General features: G+C 51.4%; 1 protein-coding gene across 4 annotated transcripts; it reads right to left on the reverse strand.

The window, feature by feature from the left end:
• Window positions 1-211: 211 nt before the first annotated feature.
• On the reverse strand, window positions 212-18,461 carry mtmr3 (myotubularin related protein 3). Of its 4 annotated transcripts, XM_067230988.1 has the most exons (22): window positions 18,303-18,441; window positions 16,550-16,629; window positions 16,223-16,295; window positions 14,921-15,010; window positions 14,582-14,698; window positions 13,354-13,374; window positions 12,621-12,703; window positions 12,325-12,491; window positions 12,101-12,197; window positions 11,668-11,781; window positions 11,307-11,515; window positions 10,912-11,043; window positions 10,670-10,781; window positions 9,864-10,059; window positions 8,200-8,385; window positions 7,868-8,038; window positions 7,430-7,575; window positions 5,547-6,999; window positions 5,352-5,462; window positions 5,131-5,219; window positions 3,953-3,979; window positions 212-2,730 (listed from the first exon to the last, which is right to left on the reverse strand). In XM_067230988.1, the coding sequence occupies exons 3-22, from the start codon at window positions 16,223-16,225 to the stop codon at window positions 2,559-2,561; spliced, it is 3,696 nt and encodes a 1,231-aa protein (XP_067087089.1). In that variant the 5' UTR covers window positions 16,226-16,295; window positions 16,550-16,629; window positions 18,303-18,441; the 3' UTR covers window positions 212-2,558. The 4 variants fall into 4 exon arrangements, with proteins under 4 accessions (XP_067087089.1, XP_067087090.1, XP_067087091.1 ...); XM_067230989.1 differs by lacking the exon at window positions 13,354-13,374 and having other exon boundaries at window positions 18,303-18,461; XM_067230990.1 differs by lacking the exon at window positions 3,953-3,979.

Raw genomic sequence — 18,461 nt, forward strand, 5'->3', positions numbered from 1 at the left:
GCAAGGAGAATTTTAACAAAAAAGCAACTGTTCCAAAAAAAAAAAGAAGCTCTTTCCCATCCCCTCCCTGTTTGACCTCCAAACCATCACACACACCCTCACATTCATGTTCCCCCAACAGCCCCAACACATCCAACCAAAACCACGCCCATTCCCTCACAGGGAGTCCACAGTTCATATGAGTGACAGAATTAAAATACAGAATAGAATGTTGGACTTTCATATTCAGCTTTATTTTGATGTACTTGTGAGGCAGTGTCTACTTTGATAGATATACTGTACTGTGCAAATTGTAAAAATGATAATGATGGATCACTTTCCTTTAAAATTCACATTCATGGATTGTTGGATCGACAAGATGGGCATCCCTCGTCAGTGATGGTGGAGCAGTCCTGGGCTTGCCCTCTCACCATCGACTGTGATGTCACAGCAGGCCAGCTACCACCCTACCCCTAAAGGGACTTGGGCTCAGATCTTGTTTGGCGCTTCAAGGTCTTAGTTATCAGCAGCAGAGGTTCGCCCACTTCCAACTGTCAAACATACAAGCTAAATGCTATATAGTCAGGCTAATGACAGGGATTGCCGTTCCTGCATAGCTGTCCGTGTTTTAGCTAAATACAGTGGCTCTAAAATATAGAAGCGTGAATCTGAATCTAAGTGAATCTTTTGAGTTTAGTGTAGGCCTACTGCTAGGATAACAAAAAATATAGATTAGTAATCAAAGATTGGCAGTCTGGATCAATCTTGAACGTAGTCTAGGCTTTTATGTTGTACCTTTAACACTTCAGCTGACTGCTTGTAAAACACAAATTCTGAAATATCCGAAGGCCATTCTTGATGATGCAAATCTGCAATGCAATAATCGATCAACCACTACAAGCGCAGTGAGCGTCTGTCTCTGCGTGTACGAGTATGTTTGTATGTGTCCATGGTAGAGGTAGTGTGTGCGTGTGTGTCAATGGAGTGTGTGTGTGTGTGTGTGAGGGGAAAGGGGGTCGGTTTGGGCTCAGCTTGCTTGTTTTGGACCACTGTTATCTAAGTGCATAGGCATCTTATTGACAAGGGCCTTCTCTTACTTGCCCTTCAGAGCAGTTACTAATAAACACTGATTATCCTGTGGCAAGTGAATTGTCCCAATTTGAACAACAATTTGACAATGTAAATAAATAACGAAAAAAACTGATAGCATTTAAAAGGGAAAAACCACTGCAGCATTAAAACAGGACAACCTGTTCCCCTTAAAAAATATCCACACCTGTGATCTCAATAGGATGTAAATATAGTTCTTTCTCTGCGATCAACAACGGAACAAAGAAAAGATACAACCAAAAAAAAAACGTTTTGGTGACTAATTTAGTGAGCCACTATTTAAGGATTCTATACAACTTTTTAAATGCTATATACTTATCTGAATATATTATTTAATTTCTTTATTCATTTATTTTACAAAATTGTTTGTCTGCGAGGATGTCAGTGAAGGGCGTTTGGGCAAGGGAGGGCGTCTTTGGGAGATTAAAGTACACGCTTCTTAAGGAGCAGGCTAAGCTAACAAGCCAACAGCACCCTCTAGTGTCACTTGTGGTTCAACACCAGCGCAGAAGTAAACATCTCGGTATGATATTCAATCCTTCTCGGTCAGCACATACATCAGAGGTGAGGCATTGGGTCAACCACGGACATGTGTCATAACATTTATATTTAAATATTTCAACCTCCCCCCCCCCCTCCCCTTTACAAATTTGAATGTTATGATCGACAAAACCGGTGTAGAATCGAAGCTATCCCCGTTCTCGACTGTAAACTTAGTCCGAGTATTAACTGTAGAGAGTCCCATAATGACTGGATAACAACCATTGCATCACCTCTGACTGAAACCTTAGATATTACGGACCGAACAAACATGATGAAATGTACAGACGACGGCGGGGCAAGCGCAGGCGAGGTGGGGTAGTCTTGATTCGGAGTGAAGGGCTCTCCCTGGCAGAAGCCTCCTCCGGCTCTCGGATGGGAACTGGCAAGGCGTCCTGGAGCGCGGAGAGATAACGCCAGCTGACACCATGTCCACCTGTTCGGCCTCTCGCGTAGCGTTGCGTTTGGGAAGAGCCAAATGGTAAGACAAGCCAGGAGAGGACGATCATCTGAGTGCCGTTTTAAACCCAACACTCTCTCAATCACAGACTCCCCTAGGGTCTCTTCTGGTCCCGGCCACGTCTGATGAAGGAGCGACGACTCCTCGTCTCCAAAACGTCTCTCCTGAACTCAAACGATCAGAAAAGGAAACGTCAACTCGACACGACGGTACACGGGGATGTATAGGGGGGGGAGGGGAGGGGGAGAGAATCTCTGTAATATGTCATAGATGAACAAATGAGTGTTCTGTTGTAGATGTCCCTCCTCGTGCCTGCCTGGCCAGAGCAGCCCGTCAGCCCAGCGCTCCTCCTGCGCCTCGGGGTGCAGTCCCATCTCCCCGCAGTTCTGTCCCACCTTGTCCATTCCCTCCCGTGCATATCCACCATTCAAAAGGGGAGGGGCTCTGCTCCAGTCCAGGAGGGGTCTGGCTAGTCGGAGCTGGCTGGGATGGGCGTCTCCAGCTCCAGCTCCACGGGAGCGGCGGTGAGCTGGAGGTTCCCGAAGCAGGTCTTGCACACGCGGGTGGGCTCAAACAGCTGCTGGCTCGGCACGGGGATCTTCTGGTCGCAGCAGCTGGCACAGAACACATTCCCACAGTTCCTGTAGGGGGAGACAGCGAGGCAGCCTGTTCAGGTGGAGAACTGTATTTGAGTCGAATGCTGGGGGGGGGGGGGGGGGGGGGAGTTGGGGGAGGGGGGCACCGTTTAACAACCCGGTGTAAACAATATCCAATTGCACAGGATCTTATTATTCACAGCGGTGGGAGAATGACGCTCCAGGACAGAATCAGAGCGTACCTAACCCCACCTGTTAACCCCCCTGCATACGACCAAGCAGGTAAGTAAATAACTGTGTCCGCCACACACAATGTCAGGTTACCGATGACATCATGCTCGCTCAGGAGGTACAGTACGCCCATGCTTCCGCACGCACAACGGCAGCTTGTTCAAGTAACTGTATGCGACTGTACTCGGGAAGCTGAACATGCACCATGGCCCTCAGAGTGCTAGAAAACCCAACCAATTAAATTCACCATGGAACATTAGTCCACCCTTGTCACGTACAGTAGGTCTGAGGGAACCCATTGAGTGCTGGGGGGGGGAGGAGGGGGCTTGCCCTGGGGTACAGTCTGGTGAGGTACACTAGCTCTTGGTGTGGTGGGGGGAGGCGAGTTAGTCCATGGTTAATTAATTTATTACGGGTGGCGCAACACTTAAGTCATTGATTGGAATGTTCCAGGTGAGAGAACATGCAGAGTAGGCCCTGACACTCATACTAGAAAACACCTCGTTGATTTATGCTGTTGACTGCTATACATGCTATAAGCAGCTTACTGCCCTACATACAGGATCACAAGTCTTACATACTAAGATAACCCGTCTTACTTCCATTCTAAGATCACCCGTCTTACTTCCATACTAAGATCACCCGTCTTACTTCCATACAAGGAGCACCCGTCTTACTTCCATACTAAGATCACCCGTCTTACTTCCATACAAGGAGCACCTGTCTTACTTCCATACTAGAAGCACCTGTATGGCTTACAGCCATTGTAAATTGCTGCATGTTAATAGTCATTCTGTCACTCATCATGCTTACACATTCCACAGGACAGATGCCCAGTGAGAGCCATCTCTGACAGCTGGGGGGTGCTGGCAGGGGGTGCTGGCGGGAAGGGGGGTGGGGGGGTGGGGGTTAGGAGGATGATGTCAACAAAGTATTTGTAGCGATGCAGGGTTAATGGGAAGGGAGGAGGGGGGGGGGGGCGTGAGAGGGAGGGGGAGGAAGGAGGAGGGGGGGGGACAGTGGAGTCATATCTCACCAGGCCTCTTGGACAGGCTCTCTGCCACTGTGGAGGAGAGGGGGTAGAGAATGGACAAGAACAGCCATCAGAGACTGACCCGGACCAGACTGGCATCACACTGCTCTCAGGTGTCATCTTAGCTATCCTATCCCATAATAACTGACCATCTCACCCCAAGATTCCGCTTTAATATCACATCAATCTCTTTGTATACTCGTACTACATATAATTGCAAAATACTTGTCATTGGCTCCAGACTACATACCAACAAATACCGCATAACAACCAATTTTGGGGGGATATTGTGGCCATTGTGACTTTTTGTAATGAGACCAAAATTATGCGAGCACATTTAAAGACGCTATCTCTTAACTGGATGATGACTGTAAACATTGCCCCAAATTTGCCCTTTGGTACAGATGCTGTAAATCTTATGACCAGCCAAGCCTCTGAAACTAACGTGGCAGTGTGCCGGGGAGGAGGAAGGCCCTGAGGGGAGAGGAAGCAGGAGAGGAAGCAGGAGAGGAAGCAGGAGAGGAAGCAGGAGAGGAAGCAGGAGAGGAAGCAGGAGAGGAAGCAGGAGAGGAAGCAGGAGAGGAAGCAGGAGAGGAAGCAGGAGAGGAAGCAGGAGAGGAAGCAGGAGAGGAAGCAGGAGAGGAAGCAGGAGAGGAAGCAGGAGAGGAAGCAGGAGAGGAAGCAGGAGAGGAAGCAGGAGAGGAAGCAGGAGAGGAAGCAGGAGAGGAAGCAGGGAGGACAGAAACAATATGAGGAAATGAGAAAAGCAGAGAGGAAATGCTCCCATCTGACCGACAGGCAGAAAGCACCCTTGGGGGACAGATATTGCCTTTTGTGAGAGCTCTGGCACGAGGACAGTGATAGGCATTAAAATAACAGGAATGTGTTGTGGAAGATAGCCCTGCCTAGAAGTGGCAAGAGTTCAAAGACAAGTTCCATTGTCGTTCATCCAATCTGCCAGAGAGGTCTGAAAGTGAAGGAGCTCAATGACAAGGTGGTGCGTGGATACTTGCAGGCCCAAACACGCCGTGAGACAGCTCTCCACGAAAGAAGCATTGACAGGAAATGAAACGGATCACCCAACCAGCTCTCAACAAAGCAAGAGGTCTATGTGTGTCTTAAGGGGGCAAAGCCTGATTCCAGCTAGCCTGCGAGCAGGGAGAGAAGCCTGTGTTGTTTACCTGCAGTGATGTTTCCTGGCAGCCAGCCAGAACCTACTCTCACACCCGTAGCACTGGGCTGCCAAGTGGTCCGGATACCAGCGGGTCACCTGCAAACAGCAGCCACATCTCAGTACCTCGCTCAGCCCAAGCTGCCACTAACTCTCTGGTCTGCTTTGTCTGTTAGCCCCCCCGCCCCCAGACCCCCTCCCGGAGGTGGGCCCCTGTAAAAGGCAGCTCACCTCAGCGTCCTGCTTGTCCACCTGCTCCCAGCTGGCCTCGGAGAACAGCTCGGTGCTGCAGCGCGACATGCAGTTGGGGTCCATGCTGTACTCCGAGTCTGTCATCGAGGTCTGAGGGAAGAGAGAGAGACAGGTCAAGTTAGCCTGTCGCTGAACAGAGTTTGCGTTTGTTTGACTGAGTGTCGGCAGCCGTACCAGCTCGTCCCCCATGTCCCCGTTGAGGCGCAGGGAGCCCCCGTGCTGCTGGCTCTCCAGGCGGCTCCACAGCTCCTGCACCTGCCTCCTCAGAGTCTCCACCTCCATCTGGTGGCCCGCCTCGATCTGCCGCAGCCGCTGTTGGATGACGTCCGTGTGCAGGGTGAGGCCGTCGTCGTCCAGGAGGCTGCGCCCTCCGGCCGGCTGCTCGGGGCTGGAGGCGGGGCGCCCCAGCAGGGCGTGGAGGCAGCGGTGCTGGGAGCCCCGGGGGTGGGGGGTCAACGAGCCGCAGCTGGCCTGGGACACCTGCCTGCTGAGGGGGGCGCGCTCCCCGTTCACCCGGGCCCAGTTGGGCTCGCCGTCCAGGCTGCCGCCGTTGCACAGGTTGTGCTCGGCGCTGGCCGGCTGGAAGGCACTGAGGGAGGGCCGCTTGCTGCCGCCGTTTAAAGTCCTGGAGGCCCACGGCTCGGCCTCGGTCAGCCCGTTCTCTCTCCTGGGGCAGGGCGGCTGGCTCCTGCCCTCGGCGCAGGGCTCTGGGGTGTGGTTGGCTAGGACCTGGGGTGGGGATGGGGGCCGGATGCAGGCTTCTTCAGTTAAAGTCTCTGTGGAGCTCTCCATGAGGGAGGGCCTCTTATCAGGGGGCTCCAGGGGCTCTGGGAGGGCGGTGCTGGAGTCGGTGTCTGTGCAAGGGTTCTCTCCCGCCTCTGGTTCCTCGGGTGTCCTCTCTCCAAAGCCGTTGGTCATAGTCCTGTGGGTGTCGGGGGCTGGCTGGGCTGTGCTGGGCGGACTGGGGCTGTCGTCGGTCTCCTCTGGGTCGGTGCGGTTCTCCAGGACCTGCTCCACTGGCTCCTGGGCCTCCGCAGCGGCCTCCTCCTTCTCTTCTGGGCATGCAGGGGGCTGGGGAGGACTGGCCGGGGGCACGGCGGGCTCCCCTGGGGAGGACGTGCCATTCTGTGGATGGTACTCTGCTGGTGGAGCCTCAACACCATTGACTTTAGCATATTTATCAGTCTCAATAACATTGGCGTTAGCCTCCTTCTCTCCTCCAATAGCGACGCTAGCAGCCTGGGCTAGGGCGGCGCTGGCCTCCTCCTTGGTGGCCTCGTGGAGGATGTTCACCATCTGACCCTCGGCCACTCCCCCCGCCACGGACAGCTCCGCCTCCTCGGCAGACTCTGCGGCCGCAGGCTCCGCCCCCTGCGGCCCTGGTGGGCCTTCCTCCTCCGGGGCGACCGGCTCCCCCGCCGGAGGCCCCGAGCCGGGCTGGCTGCAGGCCCGACCCTCCTGCTCCTGTGTCCCCTCGGGCCCCACAGCCATGTTGACCTCCAGGGAGCGCCGGTGGTCCTGCCACTTCTCGTTCAGGCTCGGGTCACTGGAGCGCCGGTTCGGGGCCGGGCTGGATCCCAACTCACACGCGCTGGGAAGGTTATCAAACGAGCGGGTTTTCGGACGTCTTTCGGGTCAGTATGTGATGGAGGGGGGGAAAGGGGAGAAGAATTTTGCTGATTAGCACATGGAAATTGCCCTTTCATTGCAAAAACAATGAACCTTTGAGTCTTTGAGGCCTTATGATTGAGGCTGTGCTACGTTCACATGATCATTTAATCATTGGAGAATGTTCAGGCTCAAGAGATGCATATCCATGAATAGGAAATATGGGGCAAAGCATAGTTCATGTGATTGAGAAGATGATTGAAGATTAACCTTAACAACCCACTGTTATCCCTGCAGCTATTGAATCAAGACAGGAGTAATATAATCCATAGAACATGCAAAGCATTGTTGATGATGTCATCTGTTAAGCCCTAGGAGAGCAGAGCGGTGTTGTCGCCCAGGCGACGGAGGCGGCCCCTGGGCGTGTCTTACATCAGTGAGAGGCTCACCTGCCCAGAGGTGCATCCTCGGGGTTGGCACCTGGCACGGGGTAGGGCGCGCACGAGTCGTCCGAGGGGGTGGTGGGGGAGGAGCTAGGCAGGTAGACCGCGGTCCACAGCATCAGGTTACGCACGTGGCAAACTGGGTGGAGCACCTGGGAGAAGGACCGGGTTTTAGATAAAGCAGGGAGCCACCAGATCCCACGAATAGAGAAAAAGACAATGGGAGAACTCAAAGTATGTAGGGCGAATGACAAAATGACGACACAAAAGACCACAGAAATGTAGCTTTATGGGATCATAAATCTGACTCTAAAACCATCAACAATAAAATAAACATAGGGGAAATATTCCCCCGGGGGCGTTCTCAGTGTACTGGTCTCTCCACTGTACAGTACACAAGGCGTGGAGGAATGTTCTAGTCTAAAAACGGGGACGCAAACGTACGGTTTCGGAGTGGGAGGAGTAGAGCATGTTCCTCAAGGCGCGGTAGGCTGGTCGCAGCAGAGACCACACGGAGCAGGTCCTCTCCCGAACATGGCGGTCCTCTCTCTCCTTCCCGCTGTTGCACAGGAACGTGCCGAACAGACAGGAGTAGGAGTGCTGCACCAGTTTTACCTGCACACACAGGAATGCAAACAGACATGTTTGAACTTGCTAAAACCTACTGTATCGCGGGCTCACAGACAGAATCAAACTTAACCCTTGTGCTGCCTTTGGGTCATTGTGATGTATCATTTGCACTGATGCAAATACAAACACTCAATATGTACACTGACCAGAAAGGCCTCGTTAAACTCAAAAGAGCATGGGAACTGCCTCTGCAGCTGGTGCACACAGTCCAGCCACTGCAAGAAGACCGGGCAGCGCTCGTTCAAGTCCTCCGAGTTGTCCCCGTGACCACAGCGGTCTGCAAACTTGTGACCAAAATCCAGCCACTCGGTCTCCACCAGCACCTGGAAGCCCTGGACAAATAATTACATGTTAGATTAACACATGACAAATGTGTGGCCCCTCCCTCCCCCTGAGGCCCATCCCCCTTTTCCCAGGGTCTCCTCCCCCTTTTCCCAGTGGCTCCTCCCTCCTCACCAAAATGCCGTGAAATTTCGGCTGCCTCGCCGGCCGGCTAGCGGGGCACACAAAAATGAAATCCACAGAATTTTTGGTAAAAAGTCCCTGTTGTTGGCTTCCTGGACTGGATAACCTCTTGGGTTATTGTTGGGAACCACCGGGGGGGGAGATTGCCCCCCCCCCTGCCTCGTGTAGCCGGGGCGGCTCCAGACAACCGTGGGTGACGATTCAACCCGACCATGGGTGAGATTCGAACCTGCGATGTGTGAACTCCAAGTACCCAGTGACTTGTCTTTGTTCATGCCCTTTAACCGCCACACCACGGAAGCCCTTCGCAGAGAAGTACTTTCTCCGGGCGTTCTTGACATGCATTTTAATGCCAATCTGCGCTTTACAATTTGGCAGCAGCAGCAGCTGCCTGGATTCAAACCATCAACCTCATGTTTGTGAGGCTGCGTCCCTCTCCTATGAGCCATTGGGACTGGTTGGATATTCACACTGTTCTCGGGTACTTGCCTCTGCGAACATATGATAGATTTTAAAATTTGACAACAGCCTTCCTGGAATCAAACATTTAACCTTTTACGAGACAGCTTCACTCTCCTATGAGCCATTGGGACTGTTAAGATGTGGTCACTGCTCTTGGGTACTTCACTTAATGGGGAAAGCACTTCCAACTCTAAATCTTTTTGGGGAAGGTCAAAAACAGACTGGAGGGAATTGAACCCTGGTCCACAAATTACATGGTACACGCTCTTAACCAGTGAGCTACCATGTCTCCAAGAAGACACAACAACATTTCTAATACATCTTTCAGGATAAACTTTCTTTCTACAAAAAGGCAAAGCACTGCCGTGATGGCCCAATGGATAAGCACACACAACCTGCTGGCAGGAGCCCAAAGCATGGTGGCCCGGTCTCAAATTCCTGCTCATGTGGGTTTTGTCACATCGTCAAATAAAAGATAAAGAAGCTGAGAAGCCATCTTTATTTTAAAAGTGAGCTTTCTTTAGGGATGCACGATGTAGAAAGTTCCGATAAGAAAATGTGGCCGATAAATTATGGATTATATCTGCCTGTTGAACCAGGTTGAAATCTGATCAAAGAAAGATGTTTTATGCAGTTAAGGTTTTAATAAAAGAACCAAATAATATTTGGTACAGATCAGTGAAGACAGATGAGGAAAGGGGAGGTGAGGAAATGCAGGAAACGGGAACCTTCCAGAAAGTAATAGCAACGTGAGAACAATAAAAAAGGGAAAAAAACACACAACAAAACCAACACTTGGTTCTTTACTGTTAGTATTCAACTTCAAGTTGATGCACATAGCGTAAGCGACAGATCTCCAGCCCTCGGGCACACCACAGCCCACCTCGATGGTGCGGTAGTAGGGATCCAGCAGCAGCTTGGACAGGGCGGCGATCTGGGGCGTGCGGTCCCAGCCGTCGGAGCAGTGGACCAGGACGGGCCGGCGGTCGCGGTCTACGGCGTTCACCACCAGCAGGGCGGCCTTCAGCAGCAGGGACAGGTGCTGCAGCCACTTGGTGCTCTCCAGAGCCGACAGCCAGCTGCCACGGAGAGACACAAGTCACGCGGCGCTCTCCCAAAAGTCACACAGTCACCACGTGTCTGGACCCAGAGCACTTAAACACACTCCTCAGTGTTTGTGTGTGTGTGTCTGGTCTAAGGTGCTAGAGCCCTCTTACATGTATTGTCTTAATGGATATCACAAAAGTTACAGATTCAAGTAAATATTAGAAGCTGTTTCGAGTGATTCCTTATTTGCTTTGCCCTCCTCACATTGCCTTTGACCCCTGTTTGGAGAAGCTGGACCTCTTATTATTTCAGAGTACTTCAAACAATGTGCTCTTGATTTAAAAGGAGTCAGCATGATTCAATTACAAATTACCCGGTGGAATCTGTGAGCGCAGTTGGAAAGAGATCTCTACGTTTGGGGCTGGGCCAGCTTGCGAAAATCACACCCAGATGTGGAGCCAAGGCCATAACACAGCTGGGATTGCCAGTTATTCCAGTTACTGCTCAGTCACTCCAGCACAGTAGACTCCTGCATGTCTGCTATTAACCAGGACCAGAGCAGGTCCCACTGTGGATAGGACTGACTGACTGTGACCGACTGACTGACTTTCTTGTTGGCTGGCTGATTCAGCCAGAACTTACTTGGCTGGGTCAGGCATCTGGGTGCAGAGAAAGCGCAGAGACTGGAAGCTCTTGCGTATGGAGTGGATGTTGGCCATGCCCATGAACACCACCTCACAGTTGGGGTAGTACTCTGGAGAGAAAAAAAGAAGGGTGGGAGTCAGCCGAACAACAACAAACACCTGGACAGGGGGGGGGGGGACAGACAACATCCTGACGGAGCCACGCTAGGCCATGCAGGAGTGAGAGGTGGGCAGTCTTACCTGGGCACTCACAACCCCCGCCCTTGGCCCGGTTGGCCACTGCGGCGGCATAGGAGCGGGCGTCCAGGATGAGCAGCTTGTGGGGCTGGATAGCCAGTGTCTCCACCTCCGAGCTGTTGGTCATGGAGGACTCTGCACAGGCAGAAAACAAGAATACCCTTTTATCTATATAGGCTGTCACACCCAACTTTAATTTCAAGATGATTCCGATGGATGGTCGGATAGTCGGGTCGACGTAGTCGTTCACATTAAACCGTGTTGTGAGATCCGACCGCTCACAGAAACACAGTGAAACCCTTCCCCCCGACATGTCCCGACAAGCCGTGCATCTCAACCGAAAAGATAGCACGGGCGTGTCTGTGCGGGAGCACTTCCACGCGTTGCGGCGGACTAACCGAAGTCCGTGTCGCCCAGGTCCGTGCCGTTGGTGTAGGAGCCGTTGGTCAGGTGTTTGCGGGCGCCGCCGCCCTCCACCGTGGCCGGCGTCACGGCGCAGGCCTTGGCGATGGACTGGACCAGGTGCTCGTCGTCTGCGTTCCTCCAGCCCCACCAGCTGACCTCCGGCTGGCCACAGCGGGCGATCACAGCCCCTGTGCTCTGGTGCCTGGAGGGGGGAGGAGGCATGGGACAGTCAGCAGCGAGACAACAACAGGCTCCACTGTATCAGTGTAAAAAAACGCCCAAATAAACATACAACACAGATCTCTTTAAGTTATTCGTTCTTTTTTGGTGTTTTCTATGAGCTGTCAGACTGACCTGTACACCACAGCAGGGAATCTCTTCCAGGAGCGGAAGGCTGCCACGTTCTCCAGCTCCTTGTCAGTGATCCAGGCAGGCACCAGGAGCTGCTGAGGGTAGCTGGCACACAGCCTGACCACGCCAGGGGACAAACGGGCACAGGGGAGGGGGGGTTAGACAAGGAGACGAGGGCTGCAGGAGCGAGTGGTGCCTTGAACTAAAGCCTCTGTCCACCGACACTGAATCCATGGGTCAGAGCCCTTATCTGTGGAAAACTTTCTCCGTGTTGAAGGACATTCGTACACAACCACGCTCTGTATCACACACGTGGGATTAACTGTGCGGGGCGTGCCAAACCCGCAGAGAGGAGAAAGGCACAATTATCATCACAGCAGTGCTCTTGTCAGGCTGCCGGGCTAATCAGATGGTGCAGGGAACTGTACTCTGGTACCTGAACTTGCTGTTGATGTCAGATATCCTCCAGGCGTTGTGAGTGTCGAAGCCCATCCTCTCCACCTCGTTCTTGAACCAGGAGGTCACGTGCTCCCCTGAAAGGCAAGAGGACACGATGGCGGATGGTGAGATAACGCGGGGGGAGATGGAAATACGCCCCCCCCCCCCCCCCCCCCCCCCCCCCGGGTGTGGCGGGGGTCGGAGGTCGCCGTGGTTCCTTACCTGGTCGGCACTGTTCCCCGTGCTGCTCCTTCTCCCCGGCGTACACTTCCACACACCAGGCGTGGAAGGCGAAGGAGAACAGGTCCTCCAGGCGGGAGGGGGGGCGCACCACCAACGCCAGGCGCTTCAGCCACTCCTGGCACTGCTCGAACGTGGAGAACTGGCACCTGGGGGCGACAGGAGCATCGACGTCACGTGACGAATCCAAACAAATACATGCATACGCAAGAATGCGAGTGTTTCTGAAAATAGGCCTGTGGAGAGGAAGTGTGTGTGTGTGTTTTGGCCAGTCGTACCTGACGACTTTACAGTCCTTGCAGGTGACGTGGAGCTGGAACATGTCGCGGCATTCCGCGCTCTCGATGAGCTGCAGGGGAACCTGTGGCGGGGAGGACAGAAAACGCTGAGACGGGCAACCTGGAGCCACAATGTCCGCCTTGGCTTCTCACACCAAAACAGAGCAGCGTGTGCTTCAAACTGGCCTTGCCATAGGACACCCTCACACCAGCACAGAGCCAATCACATGCCGTCAATGCCAGTGAAGTTTCTTCACTGTTATTGTCTGAGCATGAAGCCAGTCAGGAACGCATGTATTAGAGGTGTTGACTCAGGTTTTCAACCTCTCCTCAATTCACCTTACTGTATGCATGCCTGCGGGTTCCTATTACCCTATAGTTAGCATGACACCCTCTCATCTGATCTATGCAAATACACCTGCAGCTGTTTCCGGCTGTAACCATATGAATTTTGGAGTAGATTTTGAATACGGGCATACTTAAATACACGTCCTCTACTTTTACAATGTGTTACGTGTGTTTCAAAAGCAAAACAGGAGCACAAACACAAAACACACTCCGGTCTGCGGTGACAGTTTAGACAGCAGTGTGACTGTTTGAAGTGTTTTCACGCTGGGACTGAAGCCATGCAGGATGGGCAGGCAGCGACCCGTCGGTCAGCACACACGCGGTTGCCGTGTCGACCAGCCCAGCCTGTGGGCATCACGCCGTGCAGTTTCTGCCGGGTACTTACTGACACCTCACAACAACAATTCTGATATCCGACACAAAACAGAGGGGGGACCATGAAAGAAACAAAAGAAGAGGGAGGGGGGGACGGGACATGGGGTTAAAGCGGTGTGGATCTGCTGCCGCCTCACATTCCTGACGTTCTAACAACCCTGCCGTCCTCTTTCAATTCCTGCTCTCTAATCTACAGCGCCAATCTGGCCGCTGCCAAAATTCCTCGTGTGTTTGTTAACGGCCGCGCCCCCCTCCCCCCCCCCCCCCAGCCCCGCCCCCCGCCCCGCCCCCCCCGCGGTACCTTCCACCCCACTGGCAGACCTGCGGCGGCTGAAGCCGTGGCATGTGATGCAGACGCCTCGCACTGCTGTTCAGATATGTGAGAGGACAAAATCACACTGTTTCCAGGGAGTGGAAAGGCCACCTGAAACTAGATTTAGTCTATTACCCACACGCGTCACAAGCACGCGTGCACAGTGGAAAACTATAAGGTGTGGGGCGGCTTGTATCGACTTAGGTTTAGATCTAATAGTCCGAGAATGTTGTGTGACGGGTCTATTTTCCTCTGAAATGTTCCTGATTCATACATCTGCAGAGGAAACCTTTCCTGTTACATGGATAAGCCAGTGCAACACTTCAACAACAGTAAATCCAACTGCTAATTCAATTTGGAGCAAAACAGAGTGGGATGAGCTACAACTATACAGCAGCCCTCTCTTTCATAAAAAGGGACGTTTTAGTCTCACTGAGAAGACAAGAGTAATGGGGATGTTCAGCAAAGAACCAACCGCGGGTAACAAAGCCGGTCTCTCTGTGTGTGTGTGTGCGTGTGTGTATGTGTGTGTGTGTGTGTGTGTGTGTGTGAAAAGGGCGGAAGTGTTGTGCATCCCCGACGGAATCGTGGCAACCATGGCAACGGCGAGTGAAAAAGGGGAAAGCTGAACGACCGAGTGAGACAAGAAGCGAGCGGCTCAGTGGAGTCTATCTATCACCAGGACCGGCCCTCCATGCCCTCTGCAGACAGCCTGGCCCAGCACAAACCCCAGGAACACTGAGCTGCGTGCTCCATTCATACATGAAAGGCCACCGGCTGACAAAGACTGGAGGGTTGCTCGTGGGGGTTCGAGAAGCTACCGTACGAGAGAAGCTGTCGAGGCATTTTGTTCTCGTGAACGCCGTGCGTTTTTAGAAAGCCTTTTCAGAGGTCTCTTCACTCTTCGGATGACGTCGGCACTTACATTGACGACGGACTCTTTGAACTTGATGTGGAGCCGGTAGGTGGACAGGGAGATGACGGCGTCCTCGGCTCTGCCCACGTACAGCGTGGACTCCCCGTGCAGCTCGGAGTAGGGCACCTGGCACGGCGGGGGAGGAAACGGGAGTCAGAGATACCGTTTACGACGGGGGGGAAACCGGGGCCTCATAAACCCAGCCTCGTGTAACTGGAACAGTGCATCGTATAGAGAGGTCTGAGGTACGTTGGCCAACTCGACAACTGCTTGTGCGTGTGTAGCACGTGTAGATCGTGTTGTGGTAACTGTGCTGGCTCTCGGTGCTAGGCAGGCCGCTACACTCACCTGTAGGTCTTCCTCCTCCAGAACTGGGGACTTCTTGGGGAAGATCTGATTGGCCTGGATGCACTCCAAGCTCTGCTGCCCCTCCTCCTCCTGCGAGCAAGGAGTCAGTGAGAAAGAAAAAAATATATGAAGCTGGGTGTCACCAACTCAGGGTTCTAGTTTTAAGACCTCGCTAAGCTTTTTACAGGAATTTCCATACACGGTCAGTTCACTAAGTAAAACACACCCAAACATCATCCACAAACAGCTTCTTTTTCTACAACTGAACGACACAAAACATGCAGTACGAAATAAAATGATATTTGAAAAGGGTAGGGCTTTTGAATCCAACTGGTGTGCTCAATCATCCGTGTACACTATCCCAGTCATCTCCACCCACAGACACACACCAGCCTGAAGTCTACCACAGAGCCCTTCTTCACGTCGACCATTAGACCATGTCTGTGTCCTCCAGGCTTGCACACCAACCACCAACGCACTCTACACTCAAGCACAAACTATCATAAGTCATCTATTTACGCCTGTGCGTCTTAAATAAATTACAGGTCTATATTTAATTTCGGAGGGCCTATTGAATTATGGTCGCCTTTGATTTCAACTGGGCTATGTTTGCCAACTGTCTTCCTTAGTGGCAAGCGTGAGGGTACGTTGCGTAATCCACCACTATGTAATGAGAGTGTTTAAAAAAGAAATGTCATGAAGACATTTCTTAGATGATGAGAGACATTTTCTCCACTTTACCCCCCAATGCTTGGTCTTTACGGTCGATTTGAACAGGCCCTTCAAGCCCAGGGGACATTCTGTGATTGGGCGAGCCCAGAGCATGACACAGCAGGCTCACACACAGAGAGAGATCAGGCTGGTCCACAGAGATGACAGATAAAAGACCGGGGCAGCAGATCCTGCTAGCTCAGCGCCACCACCGTCTGTGCGCCAAGCTGACATGGACAGTTGGCATGGCTAGAGCAACTTTGCTGGGGCCAGCCAGAGGGAGGCAACTAGACCTCAAACACACACACACACAACCTGGTTTATGATTGACTTAGACCGTATCTGCTATCACGTAATATTTCTCCATATCATTCTCCCGCTGAAATGTCTCCAGTCTAAATAAAAAACAATCTGCACGAAAACAGTTTGTGTGGAACTTTGACACTGTGGACGTCAGACAGGAACAGGCCCTGCTACAGAGAGCTGATTGGAGGGTAAAAATCAATGGAGAGTTTCCGATTCGGCACACAGCACACAGGACAAGTTGCTGTAATTGTTGTCAAATAGGACCTTGATGAAAACACACATTACCATGGCCCCAGTGAAGGAGTGTGGGTCACTGGATAAGGAACACAGGTCTTCCTCACTGGAGCCAAAACTCTGCCTGCAAGAGAAGAAACGAAAGGAAGCAAAGATAAATAACAATGTTAATAACATACCCCCATAACATAACAATGCCCCACCCCAGAACAATCCATTCGCATTGCAACAAAACAGGAAAACTTTGTGGAACCTAACCTATCATCCGAAAGGTCGATGTGTTCACTTCAAATCTCTTATCAACCCTCACCATACCGATGAAAGGTACCAATTGAAACTGGAGAACAGGGGTGGTGCCGGTGCGACACCAAGACCTACCAATCACAGGAAGCTGGAGAGGGAGTGTTATCCTGATGATCCTGTTGTGGTAGTACCGGTTAGAGCAAGGGCATGTAATTCTGCAGCAAAAAAAGAAAGAAAGCATGGCATGAACAAAATAGTTTCACCTGAAAACTCTAAACATCGCAAACAGTACACGCTGTTCACTTCACCTCTCAATCTACAATAGGCCTTTTCATTCGCTGGGATATGTAGCTAGCTTGGTGGTTACAGAAGGCTGGAAGTGAGGTGAGAGACACCATTTAAATACATTGGTGAAATGGAAAAGTGCAAATGTCCTGACTTAAAAGGGCATGTCTCCATGAGCTGAGTTAGAATCATCTGCGAGATTTGGATGAAGGCCATATGAACAGTTCCCAACGCATGCAAATATAAACTATCATAATCCACAGAACATGAACACGCAAAAATATTAATAAAGAGGATGACACCATCACTGCAGTGAATAAAGGGGTCAGGACTTCACACACCTGGGGATTTTAAGATGCCATTGGTTTTCTTAGCTGTGAGTAATAGTCCTCATATTCCATATTCATATAAGCCCCTTTAAATTGACGAAAAGTGCAGTCTTGGGAGGTTATCACTCATTCACCTAACCAGGCACACACATCACTGCTGACACTGACTGATAAAGCATATCTATGACATGCACTCCAGTAAGCTGCGTGCGCGGACACACGGTTGTGTTTACTTCAGCTGGCTCATGACCCACAGCTCCGTCTGGCTGTGTTCAGAGTCACACATCCAGTACAGTCTAAGCCCCTTACAGCCTCAGTCCTGTCCCGTGACAACCATGCATCTGAACCTGCAGCACTTCACAAGCCCTGCATGCAATAATATGGCTTAATACGTCTCTTGAAACAGCCCTGTTCAATGCAATCACTGGGTCCATGGAGACGCCTTCCAATTAAAGTAGCTAGAGCTAAGAATGAAACACGTAAAAAATAAATCAACAAAAGTTTCCTTTCATCAACTTACTTGCAAGACAGCAAACCATTTACTGCAACCAACTTGCTCACCGGGATTTTTAGGTCTTTACGACTTCATAAAGAGAAATGGTTGTGTATTGCACAAAAGTCAATCATATACTGCGCTAGCTAACTACGATTACAGCCTTAAACGAAAGTTGTTGTTAGTTAGTTACAGTGTAGTAGCCAAGTTCGCTAGCGAACGTTCGGCTATAACCCATTGACTCGACTATAAGGTTACAGTACCTAGCACCAGATTTCAAGCTAGCCGACTATCTATCAATCTACTTTATTCATCGTTTAATTAACGTTAGCTAACAGGCTAGTCAATCGAAACAATGCCTTACTACTAGCACACTGCCATACTACTACACTAGTAGAACTAGAACTGGCTCAGTTAGCTAGCCTACAGTACTGGTACCCATATAGACAACCTAACGAAAGCTAGTTAGCTAGCTTCTTCTCGTTGTTGATATTAATGTTACTGTATGGCTTGCAAGGCACAATTTGTATTAGGAATACATTGTAACGGGTGTAAATTGCTTTCTTCTTCTGAACTTGCTAATTAGCAAGCGATGGGTGTCGCTAACTAGCTTATAGAGTTCTGGCATTTTCTAGTAGACAAGTGACAGAGAGCTAGTGCTAAGCTAACTAGACTAGCTTGAACTGTTTTTGTTGTTGTTATGAGATGGAGGGCGGACCCCAAACGGAGGCCTCTGCTATGTCAAAATACACCGAAGCAGGGAGACAACCGGTGGACTCACCGACAGGGAAGGAATGAGAATCTAAAAGCCAACGATTCGGTCGATAATCCGTGCACAAAAATTGCGATAAATTAGCCTTAAATGAATAAACATTAGTCATATCCGAGGCCAGTTTAAATTCGTCCCGTTGTAGAGCCGAGTCGCCATCGCCGCAAATCT

The sequence above is a fragment of the Osmerus mordax genome, chromosome 28, assembly GCF_038355195.1.
Source record: "Osmerus mordax isolate fOsmMor3 chromosome 28, fOsmMor3.pri, whole genome shotgun sequence".
Taxonomy (NCBI): Eukaryota; Metazoa; Chordata; class Actinopteri; order Osmeriformes; family Osmeridae; genus Osmerus; species Osmerus mordax.

Coding starts and splice junctions, on each gene's coding strand:
- mtmr3 (XM_067230988.1), bottom strand. Junction 14,699..14,920: donor TGGAGGAGGAAGACCTACAG/GTGAGTGTAGCG, acceptor CCGCCGTGCCAG/GTGCCCTACTCCGAGCTGCA. Junction 11,044..11,306: donor CCTGGGCGACACGGACTTCG/GTTAGTCCGCCG, acceptor CTGCCTGTGCAG/AGTCCTCCATGACCAACAGC.